The sequence below is a fragment of the Sinocyclocheilus grahami genome, unplaced genomic scaffold (genome assembly GCF_001515645.1).
Source record: "Sinocyclocheilus grahami isolate Dianchi unplaced genomic scaffold, SAMN03320097.WGS_v1.1 scaffold49.1, whole genome shotgun sequence".
In the NCBI taxonomy this organism is placed as follows: domain Eukaryota; kingdom Metazoa; phylum Chordata; class Actinopteri; order Cypriniformes; family Cyprinidae; genus Sinocyclocheilus; species Sinocyclocheilus grahami.
Window position 1 is genome coordinate 1382738 of NW_015505228.1, and position 22323 is coordinate 1405060.

A 22323-nucleotide genomic window follows, 5' to 3' on the forward strand; every position below is an offset into this window, starting at 1 on the left:
GCGCTCTCAAAGTTTCTCCCCTGGTCGGAGTGCAGTCTCTGCGGCACCCTGTACTTGAGAAACCACTCTTTCAGGAGCACCTTGGCGGTGGTATCCGCCTTCTGGTCACGTGTGGGGAACGCCTGACAAAACTTAGTGAAGACATCCGTCACCACCAGAACGTTTTCTCGACCATCAGAGGCAGGCTCCAGAGTGGTAAAATCAACAGCAACCACTTCCAGTGCTTGGGAAGCCAGAAAAGGGGTCCAGGAAGCCCGAATCTTAGGCTGCGGCAACTTAGCAAGCACACAGCGATGACAATTCTTCCTGCCCAATAACACCTTGGCTTGAGCAAGCTCAGTGTTCTCTCAATTCCCTGGTGTCCCATTTGATCATGAACACTCCGCAGCACTGGCTCAACCAAGCAAATGGGAAGTAACAGCTGTTGACGCTCGCCTAGGAATACATCATCTACTACGCGATACAGTAATCCTTCATCTTCCTTGATCTTACCCCACTGTTTAAGCAATGACCGCACTTGTCAGGGCAGTCCCCTTCTCTCACGGGCTGAGGGCTTCTTTCGGCCACACCAAAACTGCTTCAGTAGTTTTAGGAAAGGATCCGCATCTTGAAAACGACAAAGCTCCTCCTTAGTCTACCCAGGTAACGTCAGAGTGTTTCCAAGGGCAGAGTCTGAGCTAACTTTCCCCTCGGTAAGCTCCCCTAGCGCTGGTTCCAACACTGTAAGGTCTGGGCCTATGGCTGTTCCCCAATGTAGCTCACTGTATTACAACGACCCGGTCGGTAGCAGATCTCAAAACTAAATGCAGCTAGTTGGGCCACCCACCGCTGCCCCACTGCTCCCAGCTTCGCCGTGTTAAGGTGACACAGCGGATTGCTGTCAGTGAGAACAGTGAACTGAGACCCCAGTAGATAGCCCCTGAACTTCTCTACTACAGCCCACTTTAGGGCCAGGAGTTCCAGTTTCATGCTGCTGTAGTTGCGGTCATTGCGTTCGGCACCTCTCAGCCTCCTACTTGCATAGGCAATTACTTTCCTCCTCACATACTGAAGCTGGTAAAGGACAGCACCCAGGCCCAAATTACTGGCATCTGTCTCCAACACGAATGGAAGGGAGAAGTCGGCATATCCCAGTACTGGAGCACAGGTCAGCTCCTTCTTGAGATGTTCAAATGCCTGCTGGCATTCAGATGTCCAAGAGCCTTGAAATAGCTTGTCACCTTGGGACCCACTGCCCTCTTTGGTGCACAAATTTACAATGTCGTGCAAAGGTCTGGCCACCTTGGAGAAACCCGCGATAAATCGACGGTAATAACTGCAAAATCCCAAAAAGGACCGCAGTTCCTTCACTGTGCTAGGCACTGGCCACTGCACTACTGCACTGACTTTGTCCGGGTCAGGACCTACCCCTTGGGCCGAAACTTGATGTCCTAGAAACCTTACCTCTGCTTGGAGAAAGTGGCATTTTTCCACGTTAATCTTTAACCCTGCTTCCCTCAGCCGGCAAAATACTGTTTCAAGTCTAGACAGGTGTGCCTCGAATGAACTCAAATAGACCAAAAGATCATCCAAGTAGACAAGAACCATCTGGAACACCAAATCCCCCATTACAGCCTGCATGAGTCTCTGAAATGTTGCCTGTGCGTTACAGAGACCGAACGGCATCCGCACATATTCATACAGTCCGAATGGCATGACAAAGGCGGTCTTATACTGATCTTTCTCGTGCATTGCTACTTGGTGATAGCCACTCACCAGATCTATGGTTGAAAACACTTGGGCATTACACAGTGCGTCTAGACTCTCGTCTATCCTCGGCAGGGGAAATGCATCGCGCTGGGTCTTCGAGTTCAGTTTCCGGTAGTCTACGCACAGCCGCAGACTTCCGTCAGTCTTCCTGACTAGGACCACCGGGGACGCATATGGGCTTGAGCTTTCCTTAATAACCCCCTTCTTCAGCAATCCAGTAATATGCTCCCTCACCTCCTCAAACTGGTTGGGAGGTATCCGTCTGTACGCTTGAGCGACAGGCACGTCATCGGTCACGGGAATCTCGTGTTTCACCCGATCAGTGTACCCAAGATCCTCGTCACACGCTGCGAACACATCCGCGTACTCCCTCAACAATGCTCGCAATTCTGCCTGCTGAACTGGAGTCCCACCCATTTGTACCCTGTCCAAGGGACACTGCAAGTCACCTTTGGTCTCCGTCATCGACCTCACGCTGACAGTGACTTCCTCATGATCTCTGGAAATCCGGCGGAATGCTACGTTACAGGCCCCCCTGTCCACCTGATAACCTCGGGAAAGTACCCCAAGCCTGGCTTTTGGTGGTAGCCACACATCTTGCAGTGCCAAATTCAGAACCCGTACAGGAAACACCCGTCTTTCAACCGACACCACCATGAGCACAAGAACCAAACCCCCTGGCAATGGCATTGCCCCAGGTTCAAGCATGATCACACCCTTAGTCATGGGCAGCTTCTTACTAACTCGAGCCTGAACCATGGCAACTGAGGCCGCCGGCACACGCGTTTTAAATCTTCCAACTATTCGAACTGTAGAGTTTGCTCCCATCAGGGCCTCGACATGCACCTTACTAAAAACATCCCGCCAATCTGAGTCTAGCGATCCTGCCAAGGCATTATCAAACTCGGCCATAATCAGCTGTTTGCAGCGCTGAGCAATATTCATGCCGAGTATGCCTGGCAGTGAATGATCAACTTCTCCATCTTTCTGGTCTCGGACTATCAAGAATCCGCAGCCAGGTATCGTTACTCCCATCACCTGAATATCCAACTCGACGTATCCCAAATATGGGAGGGGTAATTTATTAGCAGCTGTAATCCGCAACCAGTTTGAGGTGCTGTGCATATCTCTATCTTCCCCAAGTAAGTGCTCTCTAAAAAAACGTTCCGCCAATGTGCTCACATTGCTACCTGTGTCCAAAAGACACTTGACACTTTTTCCCCCTATGCTGATCTCAACCTCAGGGCATTGGCCCACTGCCCGTTCCAAGAAACGCTCCTTAGTCAGTGAGCTGTTGCTTGAGCCATGGACACCCCCTCTCATTGCTCGGCTCTGCGCAATGGAGGGACCCTGTTTTCCGGCTCCATTATTTCTCCAGAGGCCGACACCTGACCTTCCTGATTAAGCCGCACCGTACACTGGCGGGCTATATGTCCCGCAGCTTCACACCTCAAGCAAATTGGCTGACCGTCCCGCGTATATCTGGGCCTAACCGTAGCCCTTTGGGGCCTTTCCAAACTTGAACTGACTCTTTGAGCGGTGAGGTTGCGGACCGCGTTTGTTAGCTCTCTGATCGCTTTCCCTTGTTGAACGACTGCCTTCACCACCTCCTGCAAGACAGCATTCAGGTCTCCCGAAGACGATGCACCCACATTCTGGGACCTTGTACCCTCTTCAACACCCAGACCCATCAAGTAACGACTTCTAGCAATACTCGCACCACGGGGACGATCTTCTGCACACCATAACAGAGCTTCCTCTCTGACCTCAAATAGTGTCACACGAGGTCGATCCCGCACTATCTTGCGCAATTCCCGACGGAGTATGGAATCCCTTACTCCTTCCACAAACTGATCCCTTAGTGCTACCTGCACATCCTGCACTGCATTAGGCGACTGCTGGAGGGCCGCGTTTAACATTGTCGACAAGGAGTGCGAATACTCTCTGAGATCTTCCCCCTCTAACTGTTTCCTTGCATAAAAGGCATGTAAAAGCTGAGGGGTTGTACGCTTCTCACGGAATGCAGCCCTCAAATATGCAAACAACTCCCGCGGTTGTGCATCCTCCCCCCCCATACACAGTTTAACCTCATCCAGAGCCGATCCCGTCAAGTGTGACAAAATAAAGTCTACTTGATCCTCTTCACTCAGTCCCCTTACACGAATAACTCATTCGAGTTCCTCAATAAACTCATCTACAGTCTGGCAATCTTTACTAGCGTCACCACAGTAAGGAACAATTTGCTTTTCCCTGGGAATATAGACATAAGACCTGGTATTACCAGTGCTCAGCCCAGCAAGTGTTGACATCACCTGATCGTGTCTCCTCCCCAGCTCCTGTATTTGTGACCGGAGTTGTAAGAACACTCCCTCATCATCGTCAGCGCCAGCCCATGGGCAATCCTCCCCCCCAGGTGGCTCCCTCCTTAGAAACGTCCGCCTCCATTACCCTATGCCTCAGGTATAAAGGGTCTCAGTCTCTGTAGAGTTTACACAAAACAAAGTCCAATGCCACTCCCTCTTTCCAACTGGTCCTGGCACCCTGGCTGCTTGTTTTCCTGCAGTCCTTCCCGCCTCTGGGCACGGCTCTCTCTCTTCAGTGGAAGCTGACAAGTGACCCTCCTTCCACCACTACCGTTGTCTATCTCCCCACGCAGACTAACAGTTAATATTTGACTCATGGAAAGAAAAAAAACACTCCCCCTAAGAGGAAACCTTACAGAAGGAATGAACCCCACTCCTGGTACCAAAAAGATGTGGCCGTGTGAATGTGTAAACTCTTAAAGAAACTCAAACACTGCCAAGTATCTAAACTAGTGGTTCTCTATTTCCGACCGCATATGCAGAAGACGCGGCATTAATACTCAAGGTTTTCCATGAAGGGGAGTTGTGCCGATGAAATGTATACAGTGAAGAATAAACACAACCAAAAGCACGCTTCCCCAAAGGTATAAAGAAACAAACCAAAAATATAAGCACTTCAAATAGTGCTCACAGTTACCGAAATAACTTCAGGCCAGTTTCGCCAATTCCCCTTTTTTCCCTTTACCAAGATAGCCCCACAGTAACAAAAAAAGTAAAATAAATAAATAAATTAAACACAGTACAAATAAATTGGTGTGAGCACTTAACCCCCTGGATAAACAACGGTAGTGGCTTATAATGCTTTCTAAAGGAAGAACAAACATAGAATATAATCAAATATACATTCTCATCAGCCACTTATAACTTTTGACTAAATAAATTCAAGTAAATCCATTTTACACTCTGTACATCTCTATTAATATTGTTATTACTATCTTCTTCTCCAAGAACAGATCATTAATTAACTCAAATTGACATTGACATCAAAACAGTAAACAACTAGTGACCATTTTCTCTGAGTATACAGATACATTTCCCAAACCCGGATGAAATCAATATTACTCACTCTGTGGCGTGCTGCGTCACATTAGAAATTCACCCAGCTGTCACCTCACATGCACCTTCACGTGCCTTCGTTCTCCCCTCTAGTATTATTTTATTAAAGGAGAAAGAAGTTTGGTTTACTTTCCCTTCCACTTCACAACATAAATGGCATGTCCTGAACTCAACGTTCACATTAAATGTCACTCACGCTCGATTTCCGCAGCCTGCACGATTCCTCTACGCAGATATTTCTCTTAATACGAAATCTGTGTGATCGCAGACTGCTCCAAACTGCTCAGCGACCAGACCAACACCCAACCGAGGAATTCCCATTTTTTCCCTGTCCAAACAACAGACGGTGTTGGCTTCCAGTCCACGCACTTCAACTCACTCGTGTCCGGGATGCCTCAATCATAAAAACCGTTCCCCCGAAATAAAACACTCTCTTTCTTTTCATTTTTCTCACTGTGCTGCTCAGATGCACGGGAGTGCCCCCTAATGACGGATAGGCATGACCGCTGGCAATTCTTATGATGATTACTCTTTGACAAATGCAGACATGGTTTTATGTTTACGCGGCGCGATGCAAGCAATGCATAAAAAGACAGTATAAGTCACCGCATAAACACATTTCATTACACCAAATACACAAAATAATGTGTCATCATATGACCCCATTAAACCTTTTATATGTTAGGTCCATACAAAAAAATAGGGTTGTCCATGTTTCAGAATTTGTTGTGGGTGTATATGAGTGTGAGATTTCCCGGCCTGAAATTTTCCCCCAGTCCGCCCCTCGTGGAAATTAATGGCTCAGACATGCGGTTTCATTTACTACACATAGGCCTACTGAGGCTTGTGGTGTTTGCAGCCTCTGCTGCCTCAATATATGAGTACATGAACACATAAACATAATCTCTAGAACTGCTCTGAGTCACTTATTGAGCATTTTACTTATTTTGAGAAAACTATCATCCTATCATATACAAAGAGACACCAATGTTTCAGGAGTTTAGTTCCCAGAATAGGACACATGCTTATTAGATAACCGTATTTGAGTTGATGTAGCCTATATGCTTTTATTTATTATTATTTTTTGATTAACAATTTTTTTTTCCAAACCATTATTAGATGCAGTGTTTCCTGTAGTTATGCAAATATTTTGGTTTCAAAAACAGTATCAGTAAACTATTTCTTATGATTTTAAATCTGCATTGAACTTCAGATCAATCTCAAAGTAAAATGCGGTACTAAAGTCTGATTTTGTGGTGGATGTGTTCAAATGTGATCATCTTAATTCAAGTGATGAAGGATTTTGAAAGTCTGACAGTGTTGAGCACTACTGTAAGGTTAAACCCTGCATGGTGTAAATGTTTGAAAATGATTAACAGTTGCAAATAAACATTCATTAGAAATTTAGAAAAGTAATCAAAAGTAATCAGTTACATTACTTTAATAACGTAATTGAAAAAGTTACACTACTATTACATTTTAAATTGGGTAACTTCCAAAGTAACCTTCCCAACACTGATTATATCCATATTCTCATGTAAAATAACTAGTGTTGATTTTTTTTGTTTTATCTTTTATTTAATTAGATCAGGCACCTGTCACATCCAGCACGGCACATACACATTTGCTTGCGTCCTTTCTTTCTCCTTTGAGGAGTGAAGCCGTCGGTCTAAGCAAGGTACTTTTATTTTGACACCTACAAGAAAGGCTCTTCTCCTAACGCCATGTTGAACAGCACATGCTGATATCATTATCGCATAGATTGTATTGCATGTCTAAGTCTCTCAGTGAGTATATCATTCTGTAAACAAGCTGCTTGGCTTCATATCCGCGTGTTCTGCATTCGTAAGCGCTTAGATTATCCTCATATGTTAGCAGTTAGCATGTGCGGTTGTGTCTGTGCACTCCGTGACGCTTTGGATAGATACTAACGTTAGCTGTTCAGATTACTCACTTGAAATGTGGGTGTTGTTATAAAATGTGTTGATTTGTCCTGTACCTCCGCGTGTGTAGTCATGGAAACAGACGCGTCGCTCCTCGGCGTTGAACTAGAGCAGAAACAGCAAGAAGAGCTGTATCAACAACTTTTGCTGCAGGTAACCGCTTTGACACAACTCAGCTAAAATGATATATGTTATGTAAGTATTATATGGGAAATTATAGTAAGTGTTATAGGAAATACTGTATACTGTATTTTCGAAGCAGTGCAATAATACCTATTACACTTTAAAAGTCGAGCGTCACAGTAAACGTTTCATTTCTTGTGCAACAAAAAAATGCACATTTAAAGGGAAAGTTCACTCGAAAATGAAAATGCTCGTCTTTTACTAAACACAAAAGTCGGTTAGGAGGTTAGAGTTTAGGGACTGACAGACTCAGTCACATTGAGTTTTTTTTTTGTGTGTGTGGAAATGAATTAAAATACATTATGCCTGAGATTGTCAGTCACTGACTTTCTCAGGCCTAACCATTTTCACCAAGAAATTAGATTATTCGTTTTTTTTATCCAACCTTACAGACCATGGGAAAAGTGCAAAGCGAAAGTCCCCCTTCCAAAGTCATCCGTCCACAACCAGGTTAGTCTGATATTTTACAAAAATTTTCTTAGGACTGGTCAGGACCATTATATTTTGAGACCTGTCTGAATTTATCCTCTTTATGCCAGGCATGTGCGTGAAGACCTCCTCAATGTCAGACAAAAAGAAGGTCTTTCTGAATATCTGTCAGTCACAGGCGGTGCCGCCCCCTCCTCATCTGTCCCAGGAAGCACTCGTGGAACTACTGGAGTCAGAGGACCCGACGAGTTACAGAGTGCCCATGAGTCTCGGCGAGCCACATACAGAAGTGGACAACAGTGAGAGACATTCACGTTTTCAAATTTACTCCATTCTCCTTTTATTATCATTTCCATAATCCAAACTGAAATGTATTGTTTTAATGCAAGGCGGAGTCTAATCTGGTTGACACCAACCATATACAGTAATGAATATAATCATAAGGACACAAACCATATAATGACTTTCATATATGTGACCCAAAACCAGTCATAAGGGTCAAATTTTTTTAAATTGAGATTTATGTATCATCTGAAATAAATAAGATTTCCATTGATGTCTGGTTTGTTAGGATAGGACAGTATTTGGCCGAGATACAACTATTTGCAAATCTGCAATCTGCAATCTGAGGGTGCAAAAAAATCAAAATATTGAGAAAATCACTTTTAAAGTTGTCCAAATGAAGTTCTAAGCAATGCATATTACTAATCAAAAATTAAGTTTTGAGATATGTACGGTATGGTTTTGGCTATTGCTACAAATATACCTGTGCTACTCATGACTGGTTTTGTGGTCCAGGGTCACATATGATAAGGAAGTATCAAATTCAAATATTCTTGAAGTGCATTTAAGATATTATGTTTGCCAGGCTCACAAGGCTGTACTGTGTATGATGTCGTGATCAACGATGAGTTCTTCCAGAAATGTCAGGTGTGTGTCTTATATTTGAATGTACGCACTGAAAGTACCTCGGAAATATGTGACTGCATTCATGTCTATCACTGTGACTGTTTGTACCCAACAGAAAGATACCCTGTTCCAGCAGTTTCTTATTGCAGTTTCTTTGGAGGGACTGGAAAACAAGTACAACCTTGAGTTGAGCAGAGGTCAGACTAAATACAGCAACTAACTTTTCCATTAAGGGGCCATATTTGCTGCCTGGAATTAATTTCCAGGGGCTTTTTTTTCTTTTTCTTTTGTGAGGGCGATTTTTTTAAATTACATTAAAGGGGTCATATGATGCTGCTAAAAAGAACATTATTTTGTGTATTTGGTGTAATGAAATGTGTTTATGCGGTTTAAAGAAAAAAAAACACATTATTTTCCACATACTGTACATTATTGTTTCTCCTGCAGTGGTAAATCCTTTAAATGTAAACGTACTTACAGTCAGAACTGCCGGCATTGTAGTCTAACGTTACTCTCCCAGGATCAGTAAACAGTCGTCCATAAAATGTGCTGCACACATCTGGATATTTGGGTTAAACTGTTCTGAAACAGTGTTGTAAATACAACTTAACCACTGATTTGTAGTCGTGTCCTCTTTTGGAAGACCAAACAAAGTAGTTTCGCTTTCACAACGAAAAACACAGCGGCCTAGCGTGAGGGGAAGCCCCGGCTTAGTGTGCGCTGAGGCCGGGATAGAGTGAGCTAGAGTTAGCTGAGGCGGCGGGGTCGAGAACGGCACGCCTGGCAGATGCGACGAATGAGCGGCAACCACATGTGACGACCCCGGGCTGGACTCCGCTTTGTCCACGGTGAAAGTTGATGTATTCCCTCAGCGACCAGCACAGATCAGCTCCAGGCATGACGAAGCGGATATCGTCCTCTTTTGGAAGACCAAACAAAGTAGTTTCGCTTTCACAACGAAGCACACAGCGTCTTCATGACATGGCTGCAGCATCAAAACTACAGTGAGAATAAAAGTTACGCCTTCTTTCTTTGTGTGAACATTTGGGCGGCATAGTGAGGTAGATATGTGGGGGCGTGTTAGAACGAGCCATTTTAGGTAGGTGTGGCTGACTCTGAAATTTTATAAAGAATATCTCTTTGGATTTGAGACTTTAGTCTTTGCAACTTTACAGATCTTCTTTATGCACCAAGAGCTTGTAACACTCCAAAGAGAAAGGAACAATTTAAATTGCATCATATGACCCCTTTAAATGTATCTGTGTGTTTTGTCAATGTGTGATATGTCAGCTACTTAAATTTAACCAGTTACTTCAATCATCACAATACTATAGACTGTTACCAATTACATCAACAAAAACCATCTTTACACTGCATCTTTACACAAATGCAGCTTCTGTTGGAACAGAAGCTGCATTTGACATGGCATTTATCTACACAGACTGCTCATGTATGTATTTACACAAAAATTGCAATGAAAATAGCTTATAAATAAAAAAACAGGGTGAAGCTGCAATATCATGGCATGCATGAAGTCATTGTTGTTACTTATTGCTCTTGTTATTACAATAATGATCATTAATGTCGATTAATAAAAAGGTTTTTTTTGGGGGGGGTAGCATGTCATATTCTGGCTACAGACAAAAACTAAGAAATGTTAATGAATTTATGTCATTTTACAGATTAGAAAATCGAAACGTCACATTGGTTTGTTTCAGTAGCATGAAAAACAAAATGGTTAGTCAAACTGGGAATAAATTAAATAAAGTGAGATATGCATTTTTGCTGTCTACACTGCAAAATACATCTTATGATGAGAGAATTCAGCATTCAGTGAGTGTGTGCACTGAAAAACTCAAAAACACTTCTGATTGGACATTGCATTCATAAGCATCAGCAGAAACATGGGTGATTGGTTATAATGCTCAACGCTGCAAAACATGCATATAAAGAAATCTTACGCAACATGAGCAAATCCACTGTAAATGTAATGACACATTTGATTTCACTTTTCACTTTAATTGTGTCAGCCGTAATAAGTCTAGCTTAATTGTGTAGGGACATTTTTTCCCCCCCTTATCTGGAATTTGGGGGAGCAAAGCCACCGTTAATTTCCGATCATACTCTGCATGTGTCTAGTTCAGAAAATGCCTCTTCATGCCATGTCCATTGATCCTATCATTTCCTTTTTCTTTTTTTTTCAGATGTTAAAATTTTGAAGAACAGGAAGTTCATGGGCTCCATAGCAGAACAAAATATTCGTGCCAAGAGCAAGCCTATTATCCAGGAAATTGACTCAAAGTGAGTTCTTCTTCAAAATGAGTCTTATTGGGGTGGTGCTCAATCAGGTTGTGAGAACGAAAATAAATAATACTTAAGAAGCCTACTAATGTACTGGAATCAGCCGTTTGTTTCAGAAAATTCAGATGTTGTTCAGAATAGAACTACATGGTAACATCATAAACTATAAAATTACAGTAAAACAGTGATTAAAACAACTTTACTGTTAACAATTTGTTTTGACTCTAACAAAAGGTTTTGTAAAAAGCACATACCGCTCATGGGACAGCAGAAATACAGCGGCTACCCTGTACACAAAGCAGTACTGCGTCTATAAATATCAAAGTATTGACAAGAAAATGGGATCTAAACTTTTCTGAAGACAATCAGTTCCCTTCAAATGCATGTTAAACTTACAGCACATGAATTAATGGGGTTCACTAGTCTATCTATTTGAATTGAGAGTGAGAAAGCACAACTGGTATCTGTGCATAAATACTGCGGAAAATTAGTATTTGAGAATCGATATTTATTGAAAAATCTTAATATGAAAATAAACATAATTGGGTTATATTTAATAATACACGATTTTAGTGTATTTTATTGGTATTGAATTGGCCAAAATAGTGGCATTCTGCAAACAGCTCTGTCAATAGATAGTAAACATTTTGCTTTCAGATAAAGGATCCGCACTCGCTGTATCTTCTTAATGACTTGTAATTTATTTTAATTTTGCAACAGAGCAATTGACAATCAAACGTTTCGGCAACAAGCCTTCTTCAAGGAATCATTTTTATTAATTTCCAAAAAATATTTGTAAAGTGTGCTACAAAACCTCCATTAATTATAACAAAAAATGCAAACAGTGGTATGATTGAAGGTGACTTGCCTCTGAACGCAACAAGAAAAGACAACTAAAATGGGCTGACATCTCTGGATCAGTATTGCAAAGGAAGGAATTTTGCTCAAATTAGTATTTTGTTGCCATTTGCAGCCACCATGTTCATTTTCCCGCCATACTGCCATCTGTCCCTGGAAGTAAAATCAACACAGTGGATATATAATTGCTGGACTTTTTTCCACTTGGTGCTCTATCCGTTGTGCTAGGTTTTAAGCATCAACACAGATGTGTTTAGTTGAAATGGAGTGGAACATTTCCAAAACAGATATTCATTCCAGTACTGTAGATTAATCAACACATCATTACGGTCTTGCTGAGGAAATAACAGTTAGTCCTTCATGTGTTAAAAATACAAAGAATCAGAAAAGTGTGCCATTTCTTATTCATCTATTCACATGTATTCATTCATTATTAAATGTGTGTGACTGCCCCTTTAAGACTTCTGAACAGCAAAGTTTTCAGTTATAGCTTTCTTGCAACAGAAGGCCCTCTGGCAGTGTTCAAACAAGTTGGGTTATACAGCATTGTAACAAAATAAATAGTTGTTCATCATACTTGACACCTACTAGGTGTGCCTGAAGGAGGGGTGAGATTTCGATTCTTTACTTTGACGTTCATTGATGTATTAGTTATTCATCATTGTCTATTAGTGCGGAAGTGGTATATTTACAGTTGAAAAATTCAATTATGGATAATAATTATCTCATCGCAAGCCCCTTGTGTGTTTGATTCTTTAATATTTTGTCTAAAAATTGTGCTTTCAGCTACCAATAAGATTTTTATACTTACTGTTTAACACATTTTACTAAAGTGAAATAGTTTTCACAGAATGCTGCCAAATTTGTTCAAAAATCAATGACGCATTCTGTCTGGACCTGTTCCTAGTTATCAGTGACACTTTGTCTGTCTGTTACTGTGCATATGTGTCATGTGATTAGTGATTTGTCAGTGTGTGCGGTCCATCTGTGGCTCATTGCTCTTTTGTGCACCTGATCCCATTCTGATTGTTGACCTGCTGAGTAGCTATAACTGGAATTCCTCTAATCACTTTGTTCTCTGTGGACAGGGAATCTGACTCCTTGCCTTCATCAACCAAACGGTATGTTTATTTTAAGTTGTTTTTTTTTTAAATGCATTTGTAAATTGCTTGGTGTGTCCCTTTCGTGTTTTGCTGTCACTTATGTTTGACAACCCAGAGATGAGTGCAAAGACTTAGTTTTGCCCCATTTGTTATGCTCAGTGTGATATATACAATTGGTTATTGTGAGGCAGAACTTTACCTGCAACTTAATAATTTATGCCTTTATTGTGCTTCATTAACTCCAGTCCAGAGTTCAGTTTATTAGTGGAGCCCCCAAGTGGAAATGCAGAGCATCTGATCGCTGAGATCCTGCTTCCTGGAGTGGTGAGTAATGAAGGCCTGGTTTTGGACTACGTTCAACTACATGTTAACACAAAGTATGAGATTCGAGGCTTTGCCATCTTCTTCACTAGATATCTGCTTGCTCTCTTGTTCTGGATTTGGGAGAAGACAGACTAGTGCTGATTGCTCGATCTTCTCTTTTCCACTTGGATATTTTCTTTCCCCTTCTTATTGACCAAGAAAACAGTGTTGCCCAGTTCAACACAAACACACAGGTGAGTTCTTGTCAGGATAGCATTGCCCAATTTCAAGTCTTTTTGTATAGACTTTTCTTAACCGCTACACAATGACCACTCTTTGACCCATTATATTAGTGCTGGTGTGGATTTGCAGTATGTCTCATACAGTCTTTTCCTATTTTCTTTTCAGACGCTCACAGTGACCATGCCAGTATTGTCTTCATAAAAACTATTGCAAGGCTATTACTTCATAATAAACTTCATTTTGTATACAGAGTGTTATGCGTGTTGCTCAATAAGATTTAATCTGTAACTAATTATATAAAGGTTGAATATATAACCTAATTATATATGTTTTTTTACTCTACTTTCTGCCAGGGATTATTATAGAACTGTGTTCTTTAAACCGCAAAGAGAGAAGAAAGACTGTTATGTTAAGAGTTTGTTGAAGGACATTCTGGGCTCTGATGAGTGCAAAGGCTCAATGTTTGGTGTAGTCCCACAGGAAATACGATTTGCATATTTGGGGTTTTTCTTAATCAAGAACTTTGTTGGTGCTTTGATTAAAGCCCAATGCAATGTAAATAGAAGCAAACACTGCATTTTCTAGTGAAGTAACATGGGAAAAAGTTAGTATTCTTGAAGTATGGCTTGAAAGTCACAATCTAGAGAAACTCTATTTTTAAAAAGAGCTGGAGAACCACTGAACTGGCGTTGATTGGAATAAATGTCCACTATGTAATTGTGAGCAACCTAAACAAACTCTGGAAGGACTATGAACCAAATATTGATTCAAGAAATGACTGCCTAGTTCTAAATAAATAAATAAATGTTCTTCAATAAAACTGTGAGTAGAAAATGTGACTAGAAAATTCATGTTCACAGAAAGAAAATAAAGTGTCCATTGTAAAGACTCAAAGTTATTGTAATCTGCTGGTAAAAGATTTCCTTTTACAACAAAATAACTGAATCGTAATCTATTAAAGTCTGTTGTATTGCCATTCAGCCAAAGGCCAAGTAATTTCGCAACAAGGCAACAATTGTGCAAGCTGAACATGTTGCCTTTGACCTCACTGCATATATCAGCAACTTTTCCATCTACTGGAACTTCAATCAACTATCTGCAGGGTTAGTATTTTGGCTAATTATCTAAATTAAAAAAAGGTAGAAGGACAAACAAAACTTTCTTTTATATTCCTGACCAATACCTACAAGAAATGGGAGCCCATCCATTTACCTCTAAGTTGTCTTAGCCATTACCTTATTTTACATTGTGTCGAATAGAAAATATGTCTTCTGGGAAGAATTGTGTCTAAATCCCCTGTGTTATTTTTGTTCCCAACTGTCCCTTTGTTTTTTTTCCTATCTCTTTTTATATCCCTGTGTTTGTTGTGTGAGGTCATTCCCACTGTCTCCCCTAATCCCTCGTGGTGGTCATCTTTCTGTCCCAGGGTTCATTTCTAATCCATCCATGGTCCTATGCCGTAGCTGCTAACACCCTCCATCTGTCCCTGTCCTCATATAAAAACAAGCCATTGTCCCGCATTACAAAACTCTCATAATTCACGGGGACTGTCCTCTCATCCTTTGTGTGCCTGTTTATCATCCACTGTGAACCCATCCTACCATCACCAAAAGGTAAAAGTATTTTTTGTAACTTCTCAAACAATTGCATTTTTAGTCATATCTTTCCATCTGGAGAAAAGTAATTGAATTTTCAGTATTTTTCAGAAGGTCTGTTGATTTCAAGTTCTTGTGTGCAATTACAGTATAATAATGTTAGTTATCCATTATTGTGTTTTAGTGTCCTGTACCAGACGTGTGCTTATGTAGGACACAAAAATTGATGTAATTAAGTAACTAAAGGCATAACAGTATGTAGTTCGCCAATGATGGTCATAACCTGCATACATCTTCCTGGCATAATTGCCTGTAGTAGTCTGCACTGATTTGTGCAGCATTTGATTTAGTCTTAGACCAAATGGACTTACGAAACTATGAATAAAATTCACTTTCAGAGCAATAAAGATTCGTAACTCATATAATCTCCCCCTGCGTCCTTGGCTAAAATTAACCCGTCAGAATTCTGTGGTTAATGCCGCTATGACCTCCCATAACCTTACTCGCCTCTCAAATGCCCTCTCTGTCTTCCACTTTCTCATCCTGTTGTCTCTTGCGTCTATCCCTACTTGGGTTGATCCAGAGCAAGGGGCATCTTCTGTTTGTAATTTGATCCTTTTGTGCAGAAATGGCCAGACTCGTCCTCTTTAGATGCTGAGAATCTCATTAGCAAAGTAGCAGCAAGGTGAACTGTTGAAAGGAAGCTGGTTTTAGATGGGCACTGCATGTGCTTGCAAGCCTTTGTCCAGAGGCGGTAAAGTACAAGATGTGTGGTGACAGCTACATGCCTCATAAATTCTCTCTGGCGATGACACTGTAGTTATAAAATTGTTTCAAATAGCAGTTATGATATGGCACTGATGTGACTGATGAGGCAGAGGGAAAGGAATCTGACAGCGGAATGTTAATGACTGCAATTATATAGTATGACAGTCATTAACTGCAATTCCCGCAATCAAATCCATAAGATCCAGTTAGGGAGGTTAGCCAGGTTCACAGCAATTTGCTGCCTTGTCCACATAGCTGACAGTTGTGCAAAACAGAACTAGGTGCTACAGAACTAACATGTCTGAAACAGTAGTAATGGAAGAACCGAACGAAGAAAGTGTCAGAAATCGTATCTGACCCTGTCTTTGTCTGCGCATTCCCACCTGTTCCCACCCTATCAGTCTTCATATGAAGCATTCAATCAGATGTCAGCACTTTGGGACAATGGAACAATTTAGATCTGATGCTACTTTGGCTTTGTCACTGTCTCCTGCTCACTCATCCTCTTTTCTAAAGCTATTACGAAATGTTAAGCTATTTTTCCATGTACTGTCTGTCTCACTCTCGCTTTCTCTTCCTCCTTCTCTCATCCAGTTTCACCATGTCTGATGTAGAGGAGGAATATGAGTGAGTAATGTTTTTTTTTTTTCTATCATTACTGATTATCGGTCTAATAAAGCATTACATTTACTGTGATTTTTACTCATTCCTTTTCTTTTCCTAAATGGCCTCATAGTGAACAAGCAGAGGGTGAGTAGAATTGTTCTGTTTTTTGTTTTCCCTCTAAAACTTTAGCTTTAGTGATTATCAGTAAATCCTTGGCATAATGTGTACCCAGAGGCCAGTTATAGATGTCTCTCGAGGCCTTCCTGAGCTTCAGTTGGTTTCACGGAGCTATGCATGAGTCTGATTGGGTGCTTAGGCTTTTCACAATGCCTTTTCCTGGAAGGGTTATTATTACAGACTGATCTGATCTCATGCTGCTGTTGGCGTACATCCCTAACAAATGGTGTACACTTACATAATCCTTTGCACACACTTATTTATATACATACTCATATTCTCTCCTGATTGTCCTCACGTGCTCTCTTGATATTCACTTATGTTTTCCTTTTCCTCCGTCATCTTGTCATTGTGGTTTGTTTATTTGTGAGAAGCAGAGGAGGAGGAGGCTGCAGAGGATGCAGGAGCAGGTAAAATAATACCTCATCAAGAGTTCAAAACAAAGTCTCTTGAAAGTCAATTAGAAAATAATAGGCCATACAAAATTAAATATTACAAAATATGAGATAGTATGTAATGCAGAAAGTGACACCAGCCGAAATAGTGTGAAAGTGAGGCAGCAGCTGTAAAATTCAGCACAAAGTCACATGACTGGGAGTAGAGCTTCAATCACAAGCTGAATGGCTCATCACACTGTTTTGGGATTATTTCCACTGATTATGTTCATAACTGTATGTACATTAATACGTTACATGTGAATCAAAATTAACTAGATGTAATCTGTAAAATTAAAGGAACACTCCACTATTTTTGAAAATAGGCTCATAAATTTTTCCTAATTTTCTACACTTTGGTCATTTTTGAGCGAGATGCTAACGGTCTAATCAGATTCAATGATCTATGCTAAGCTGCAGCTAAAAGTGCTACCGCCAGACCCGGAGATCGGCTGAATGGATTCGGATGGAAAACTCAACTGTTTAAATCTAGGGGAGCTGGAAAATTAGCCTATTTTCAAAAATAGTGGAGTGTTCCTTTAAAGCTGCACCTCTGTTTCTGCAGCCATCATTTGTGATGTACTGAAAATGTATGGTCCAAAAAGGCACATACAAAAATAGGCAATAATTCTCTAGTTCATATTTTCAGATGAAGGTAAATGTATCTTTCTTGATGTTCATGACAGACAAAGTACTTGAGGACTTGTAATGCATAATAGAAAGAAATAGAAATAAAAGAGATAATAGAAATAAAAGAGAAGTGGATTGCTGAAGTAATCAGCTGCACTGTAATGATTGGCAAAATTTAAACTTTCCACAAAATTTTTGAGTAATGTAATAATGTTAATAAAATTGATAACAACATTTGATTTAGTTTTAATAATAGTATGGTAATAAAAACATAGTAAATTAGTATATTGATGTAAAAAAAAGTCAAAATCCACATTCGATCAAAAATCCACATTCGATCAAAACATATTTTATCCAAGAAGACATGCAGAAACGGAGCAAGAGGAAGGCAAATAAGGACAGATAAGGATTACTGAGGACTGAATGCCAAGATTCTCTGTATCTGTTAAAGATATTGATATGTTTGATTTGTTTTCATGTTTATTTGTTGAATCTATATTACAGAACAGCAGGAGTATACAGAATATCAAGGTACTTGATACAAAGACATGCACCACCAGAATGGCATGTAAAATATAAACCTTAGGGAAGATTGTGCATGTAACATGCATTTTTAGTATTGTGTGTAAGGGCTGTGTTATATTTAATAAATCACGTAGTCGGTAATCTGAAATATAACTCTTCATTTTAGACATGTGTAATGCAAATAAATGTTGTGTTTTTGTAAACATTTGGCTGCACACTGTGGAACACATTGCATTTTTTTTTTTCTAATGAAATGAGCGCGAGAGTATGGTGCATGCCCAGTCACACAATAAGAAATTGGATTGCAGATTTGCATTATGTCTGAACAGTATTTTTTTCACGCATCGTTATTATTTGTCAAATGTCTGCTTATCTACTAATTTTTTGACCATGTTATTTCCACGTCGCCCATTGTTCTCTGTTGCTAATATGTTCTTGCATTTTTTCATCAGAGGAGACTCAGGAAGAAGGTGAGGGATTTTAGTTGAAAATATTTACTTTGACTCTTTTCTTTATTAGTGGGAAGAGTCTCTAAATATTTGATCAAATTCAACTTTTGTGGCTCTTTTGTGTTACTCTTCAGACTGACATGTTTTTTCCCAACCCAAAATGTTATATTAACTGTAATAAATCACTGAAGAGTTCTTAAAGGAACCCAGTGACAGCTGTGTCCTTTAGTCTTGTGTTGCATCAGAGGGACCAGCTTTATTTAAAAGAATTTCCAGATATTTATAAAATGGGAAAATGTCAAAAGGAGGCAGAAAAACATATTTCATACAACCAGTGTAATTCAGTATGACGCCCCACAAAAGTCAGCAGGACTAGTGGACTATTGTACAGTTGTGTGTAAATAGGAAGGGCTTTGACTACGTTTGAAAAGAACTTCCTTGTTTCTTTTTTCCCTGTTCGTTGCACCCTTTTGCAGAGGAGGAAAGACCCCGGCCCAAGTAAGTGTTCAGACTCTTCACAAGCATGCTTTGTATTTTCCTAATGTCTTCTTGCACTCATTCCCCTCAATCTCATGCTAATTCCCCTTTCTCACGCAGGCCTATGGTTCCACAACTTGCCCCTCCAAAGATTCCAGAGGGTGAGCGGGTTGATTTCGATGTAAGTACCAATTCACTGCAGTATTTCAGTCCAGTTCAGTTCATCTGTTTAAAATGAACTGGAAAAAGCTGTTTAGACTTTATGAAAATCTATATAATTTCCTCTCTCAGGATATTCACAGAAAAAGGATGGAGAAGGACTTTCTGGAGTTGCAGACTTTAATTGATGTCCACTTTGAGCAAAGGAAGAAAGAGGAGGAAGAACTGATCGGTCTGAAGGAGAGAATTGTAATTCCTGATCTTGATCATCTCAGTTTTTTCAAAAAACTTTCTACACTCTATTTTCTCTTTGCTTTGCACTAATTGTCGGCCATTCGGTCCTCAGGAGCGGCGGCGGTCAGAAAGAGCAGAGCAGCAGCGTGTTAGAGCGGAGAAAGAAAGAGACCGACAGACGAGGATTGCGGTAAATCAGAAATGAAACGTAAAATGCTCTCTAAGTCGTATGTGGAATTTAATACAAGATAAAATCGATGTAAAATGTATTATCTACGCTCTCTCATCAGGAAGAGCGTCAGAGGAAAGAGGATGAGGAGGCTAAGAAGAGAGCAGAAGACGAGGCCAAGAAGAAGAAGGTTTTGTCCAATATGGGGGCAAACTTTGGTGGCTTCTTAGCCAAGGTAAGTTACTGTTGTGTACATGTTTCTTACCATACGTACATTAATAATGCTTGTACAGCGCATATGCATTTTTGTGTTGTAGGCAGAGCAGAAACGGGGGAAGCGTCTTACGGGACGAGAGATCAAGAGAAAGACTCTTTCAGAGAGGCGCTCTCCTCTTGGCATCGAAAATCTGCGAGAAGATGGGTTGAGGTAATCCAAATACAGTCATATGTTTATCGTTATTCAAGATGTGCACAGGATGTTTCATTTTACATTGAAAAGTGTGTTCCTTTTTAGACTCATTTTTCCCCCCATGCTCCATGACTAGGTGTCTATTCAAACAGTTTTGCATCATATCTGTTCCTTACTCTCACAAAACAGGCAACGAGCTCAGGAGATGTGGAACTGGGTTTACCAGCTGGAGTCAGAGAAGTTTGACCTCTTGGATCAAATGAAGAGACAGAAGTATGAGGTGTGGTGATTTGAGTCACCGAGAGAGAATCTAGGTGTAGGCATCTAATGAAGGATTATACAGTATTAAATCTGTCTGTGTTTGTGTTGGCGAATACTAATCTGTGCTCGGTTGAATTAGAGGAAAACAGAAAAAGTGAAAGTGCCAAATTTATTTATCTGTACATTGCTTCCTTCTCAACAGATTGTTGTTCTGCTGAACAGGATTTCTCATGCTCAAAAGTTGTAAGTCACATTAAGTTACTTAGCAGATTGTTTTTTTTTATCAGATTTTTTATCACTTGGATGCATTCACTTGCCAACTTTGTAAATGGTTATCAAGAAACACTGTGAATCATACACTAAATGACTGAGGAACACACACACGCGCGCACACAGACACAGACATTCAAGTCCAAACACAACTCACTCAGAAAAATTCACCTCATTGCAAGAAGTCAAATGAAAACAATATGAGTTCATATGATTGAAATGAGCTCATATGTTTGACATTCTCAGACTGGATAAAATCATAGTGTGAGGCTAAACAATCGGAGTCATCACAGACTACGCCAGGGCCGGCGCCAAGGTGGAGCATTCATGGGCCTTGCCCTCCCCTCTCCTCCCCTTCTTGCAGAACTCAATTTTAAAAGCAAAAGCTAAAAAAAAAATGTGTGCATACAACTGTGACATCTGAAAGCTGTAAAAACTGACTGCTCAAATTCTGTGGTCTGGCTCTGACTTTTGGCAACTAGTATCGACTCCACAAGACTGCAAATCAGAGCAAAAAGCTAGGAAAAAATTGTATAGTGTGTTTCAAACTTAAAGGGATAGTCCACCCAAAAATGTATATTCTGTCATCTGTAACTCACCCTTATTTTGTCCAGTAAGCCTGTATGCATTTATTTAATTTTTTTCTGCTGAACACAAAAGAAGAGATTTTGAAGAATATTGATAACTAAACAGTTTTGGTTCCTGTTGACTTCCATTGTATTTGTGCATACATTCAAAGTCAATAGGAACGGAAACTGTTTTGTCACCAACGTACCATCTTTTATGTTTCACAGAAGAAAGAAATCATGTAGGTTTTGGAGTTAATGATGACAGAATTTTTTAATTTTGGATGAACCAACCCTTATTTCTTAAGCATTTTTCTTCAGTGAAAAAATATTTGCAAAAAGTTCATAGAAATCTGTCTCAGGTATGCTCATGTCTCACCTCTCTCTTTATCACAGCAAAAAAGGCCATGGTAAAGGAAAGGTTGGAGGTCGCTGGAAATAAGAAATTGGGAAAATAATGAAAAGACACCATGGATGCTTTTACTTTTGAGTCTTCTGACAATTTCACAGCCTCTGCAAAATAATTATATTTCTGAATGTTTTCAAAACTCTCAGATCTGATGTGGTTGGATTAGATGAGTCACTTCTGTATTATTTTCATTCGTAAGGCACTTTGGAAAAAAGTGTCTGCTAAATTAATAAATGTAAATGAAAAAGATCTGAATCATCATTTATTCTTTGCAAAAAATGCATCAGAAACTAATTTCCTCCTAAAGGGAAGAGGAATGTGTGTTGAGGAAATGAAAATAAGTTGTGTGTCAGACTGAAGTGGCTTTGACATAATTTAAAGTCTTCATTCATAGTGTTTAAAACATGGCCTGAGAATCCTGTTTTCATGATGCTGCACAAAAGTTGTGGTCTCCAGCTCACATGACTCGCCATTAATAGCACAAGTCATTTCCTTAAATGTGCTTTCCTACATGTCTTTTGGTCAGTTTTCATTAGGTTTGCTGAAGTAAAATGGGATGTTATCAAGGAACCCAAAAGTTGGAACTGTTATGTACATTAGACCTGAAGCCTCTTGTGGTGGAGTGACATAAAGAACAGTTTGTATGAGGGAGGATTTTGAGATGAGTGTTCAACTCTCATACAAAATGCCAGTATGCTGTAGCTCCCAGCAAATATTTGTGATAAAATTACAAGTATAATTGTCA

At 40.2% G+C, this 22323-nt stretch overlaps 2 protein-coding genes across 8 annotated transcripts; both read left to right on the top strand.

Moving 5' to 3' along the window:
- The first annotated feature begins 6773 nt into the window (after positions 1-6773).
- On the top strand, positions 6774-14991 carry LOC107583023 (PIH1 domain-containing protein 1). 5 transcript variants are annotated; one of them, XM_016269098.1, is made up of 11 exons: positions 6774-6846; positions 7182-7264; positions 7687-7744; positions 7834-8022; positions 8592-8653; positions 8748-8829; positions 10837-10933; positions 12880-12912; positions 13140-13218; positions 13308-13451; positions 14867-14991. In XM_016269098.1, exons 2-11 carry the CDS (start codon positions 7184-7186, stop codon positions 14975-14977), a joined length of 936 nt encoding a protein of 311 aa, XP_016124584.1. In that variant the 5' UTR covers positions 6774-6846; positions 7182-7183; the 3' UTR covers positions 14978-14991. The 5 variants fall into 5 exon arrangements, with proteins under 5 accessions (XP_016124584.1, XP_016124581.1, XP_016124585.1 ...); XM_016269095.1 differs by lacking the exon at positions 6774-6846 and adding an exon at positions 6856-6955; XM_016269099.1 differs by lacking the exons at positions 6774-6846; positions 14867-14991 and adding exons at positions 6856-6955; positions 13606-13692.
- Positions 14971-21810, top strand: LOC107583024 (troponin T, slow skeletal muscle-like). 3 transcript variants are annotated; one of them, XR_001609004.1, is made up of 15 exons: positions 14971-15053; positions 16398-16430; positions 16540-16553; positions 16961-16996; positions 18155-18181; positions 18628-18645; positions 19101-19122; positions 19222-19282; positions 19393-19509; positions 19607-19684; positions 19785-19898; positions 19981-20090; positions 20262-20386; positions 20536-20576; positions 21566-21597. XR_001609004.1 is itself a non-coding variant. In XM_016269100.1 (15 exons), exons 2-15 carry the CDS (start codon positions 16405-16407, stop codon positions 21609-21611), a joined length of 801 nt encoding a protein of 266 aa, XP_016124586.1. In that variant the 5' UTR covers positions 14971-15053; positions 16398-16404; the 3' UTR covers positions 21612-21810. The 3 variants fall into 3 exon arrangements, 2 of the variants coding, with proteins under 2 accessions (XP_016124586.1, XP_016124587.1); XM_016269100.1 differs by having other exon boundaries at positions 20262-20352; positions 21566-21810; XM_016269101.1 differs by having other exon boundaries at positions 16964-16996; positions 20262-20352; positions 21566-21810.
- Positions 21811-22323: the final 513 nt, after the last annotated feature.

Bases quoted from the DNA above. Each gene is read 5' to 3' on its own strand.
- LOC107583023 (XM_016269095.1), top strand. From the start codon at position 6,907: ATGCTGATATCATTATCGCATAGATTGTATTGCATGTCTAAGTCTCTC. The intron at 6,956-7,181 runs GTGAGTATATCA...CCGCGTGTGTAG, and splicing joins TTGCATGTCTAAGTCTCTCA to TCATGGAAACAGACGCGTCG. The intron at 10,934-12,879 runs GTGAGTTCTTCT...CTCTGTGGACAG, and splicing joins ATCCAGGAAATTGACTCAAA to GGAATCTGACTCCTTGCCTT.
- LOC107583024 (XM_016269100.1), top strand. From the start codon at position 16,405: ATGTCTGATGTAGAGGAGGAATATGA. The intron at 19,899-19,980 runs GTAAGTTACTGT...TTTGTGTTGTAG, and splicing joins TTGGTGGCTTCTTAGCCAAG to GCAGAGCAGAAACGGGGGAA. The intron at 20,577-21,565 runs GTAAGTCACATT...TCTTTATCACAG, and splicing joins ATTTCTCATGCTCAAAAGTT to CAAAAAAGGCCATGGTAAAG.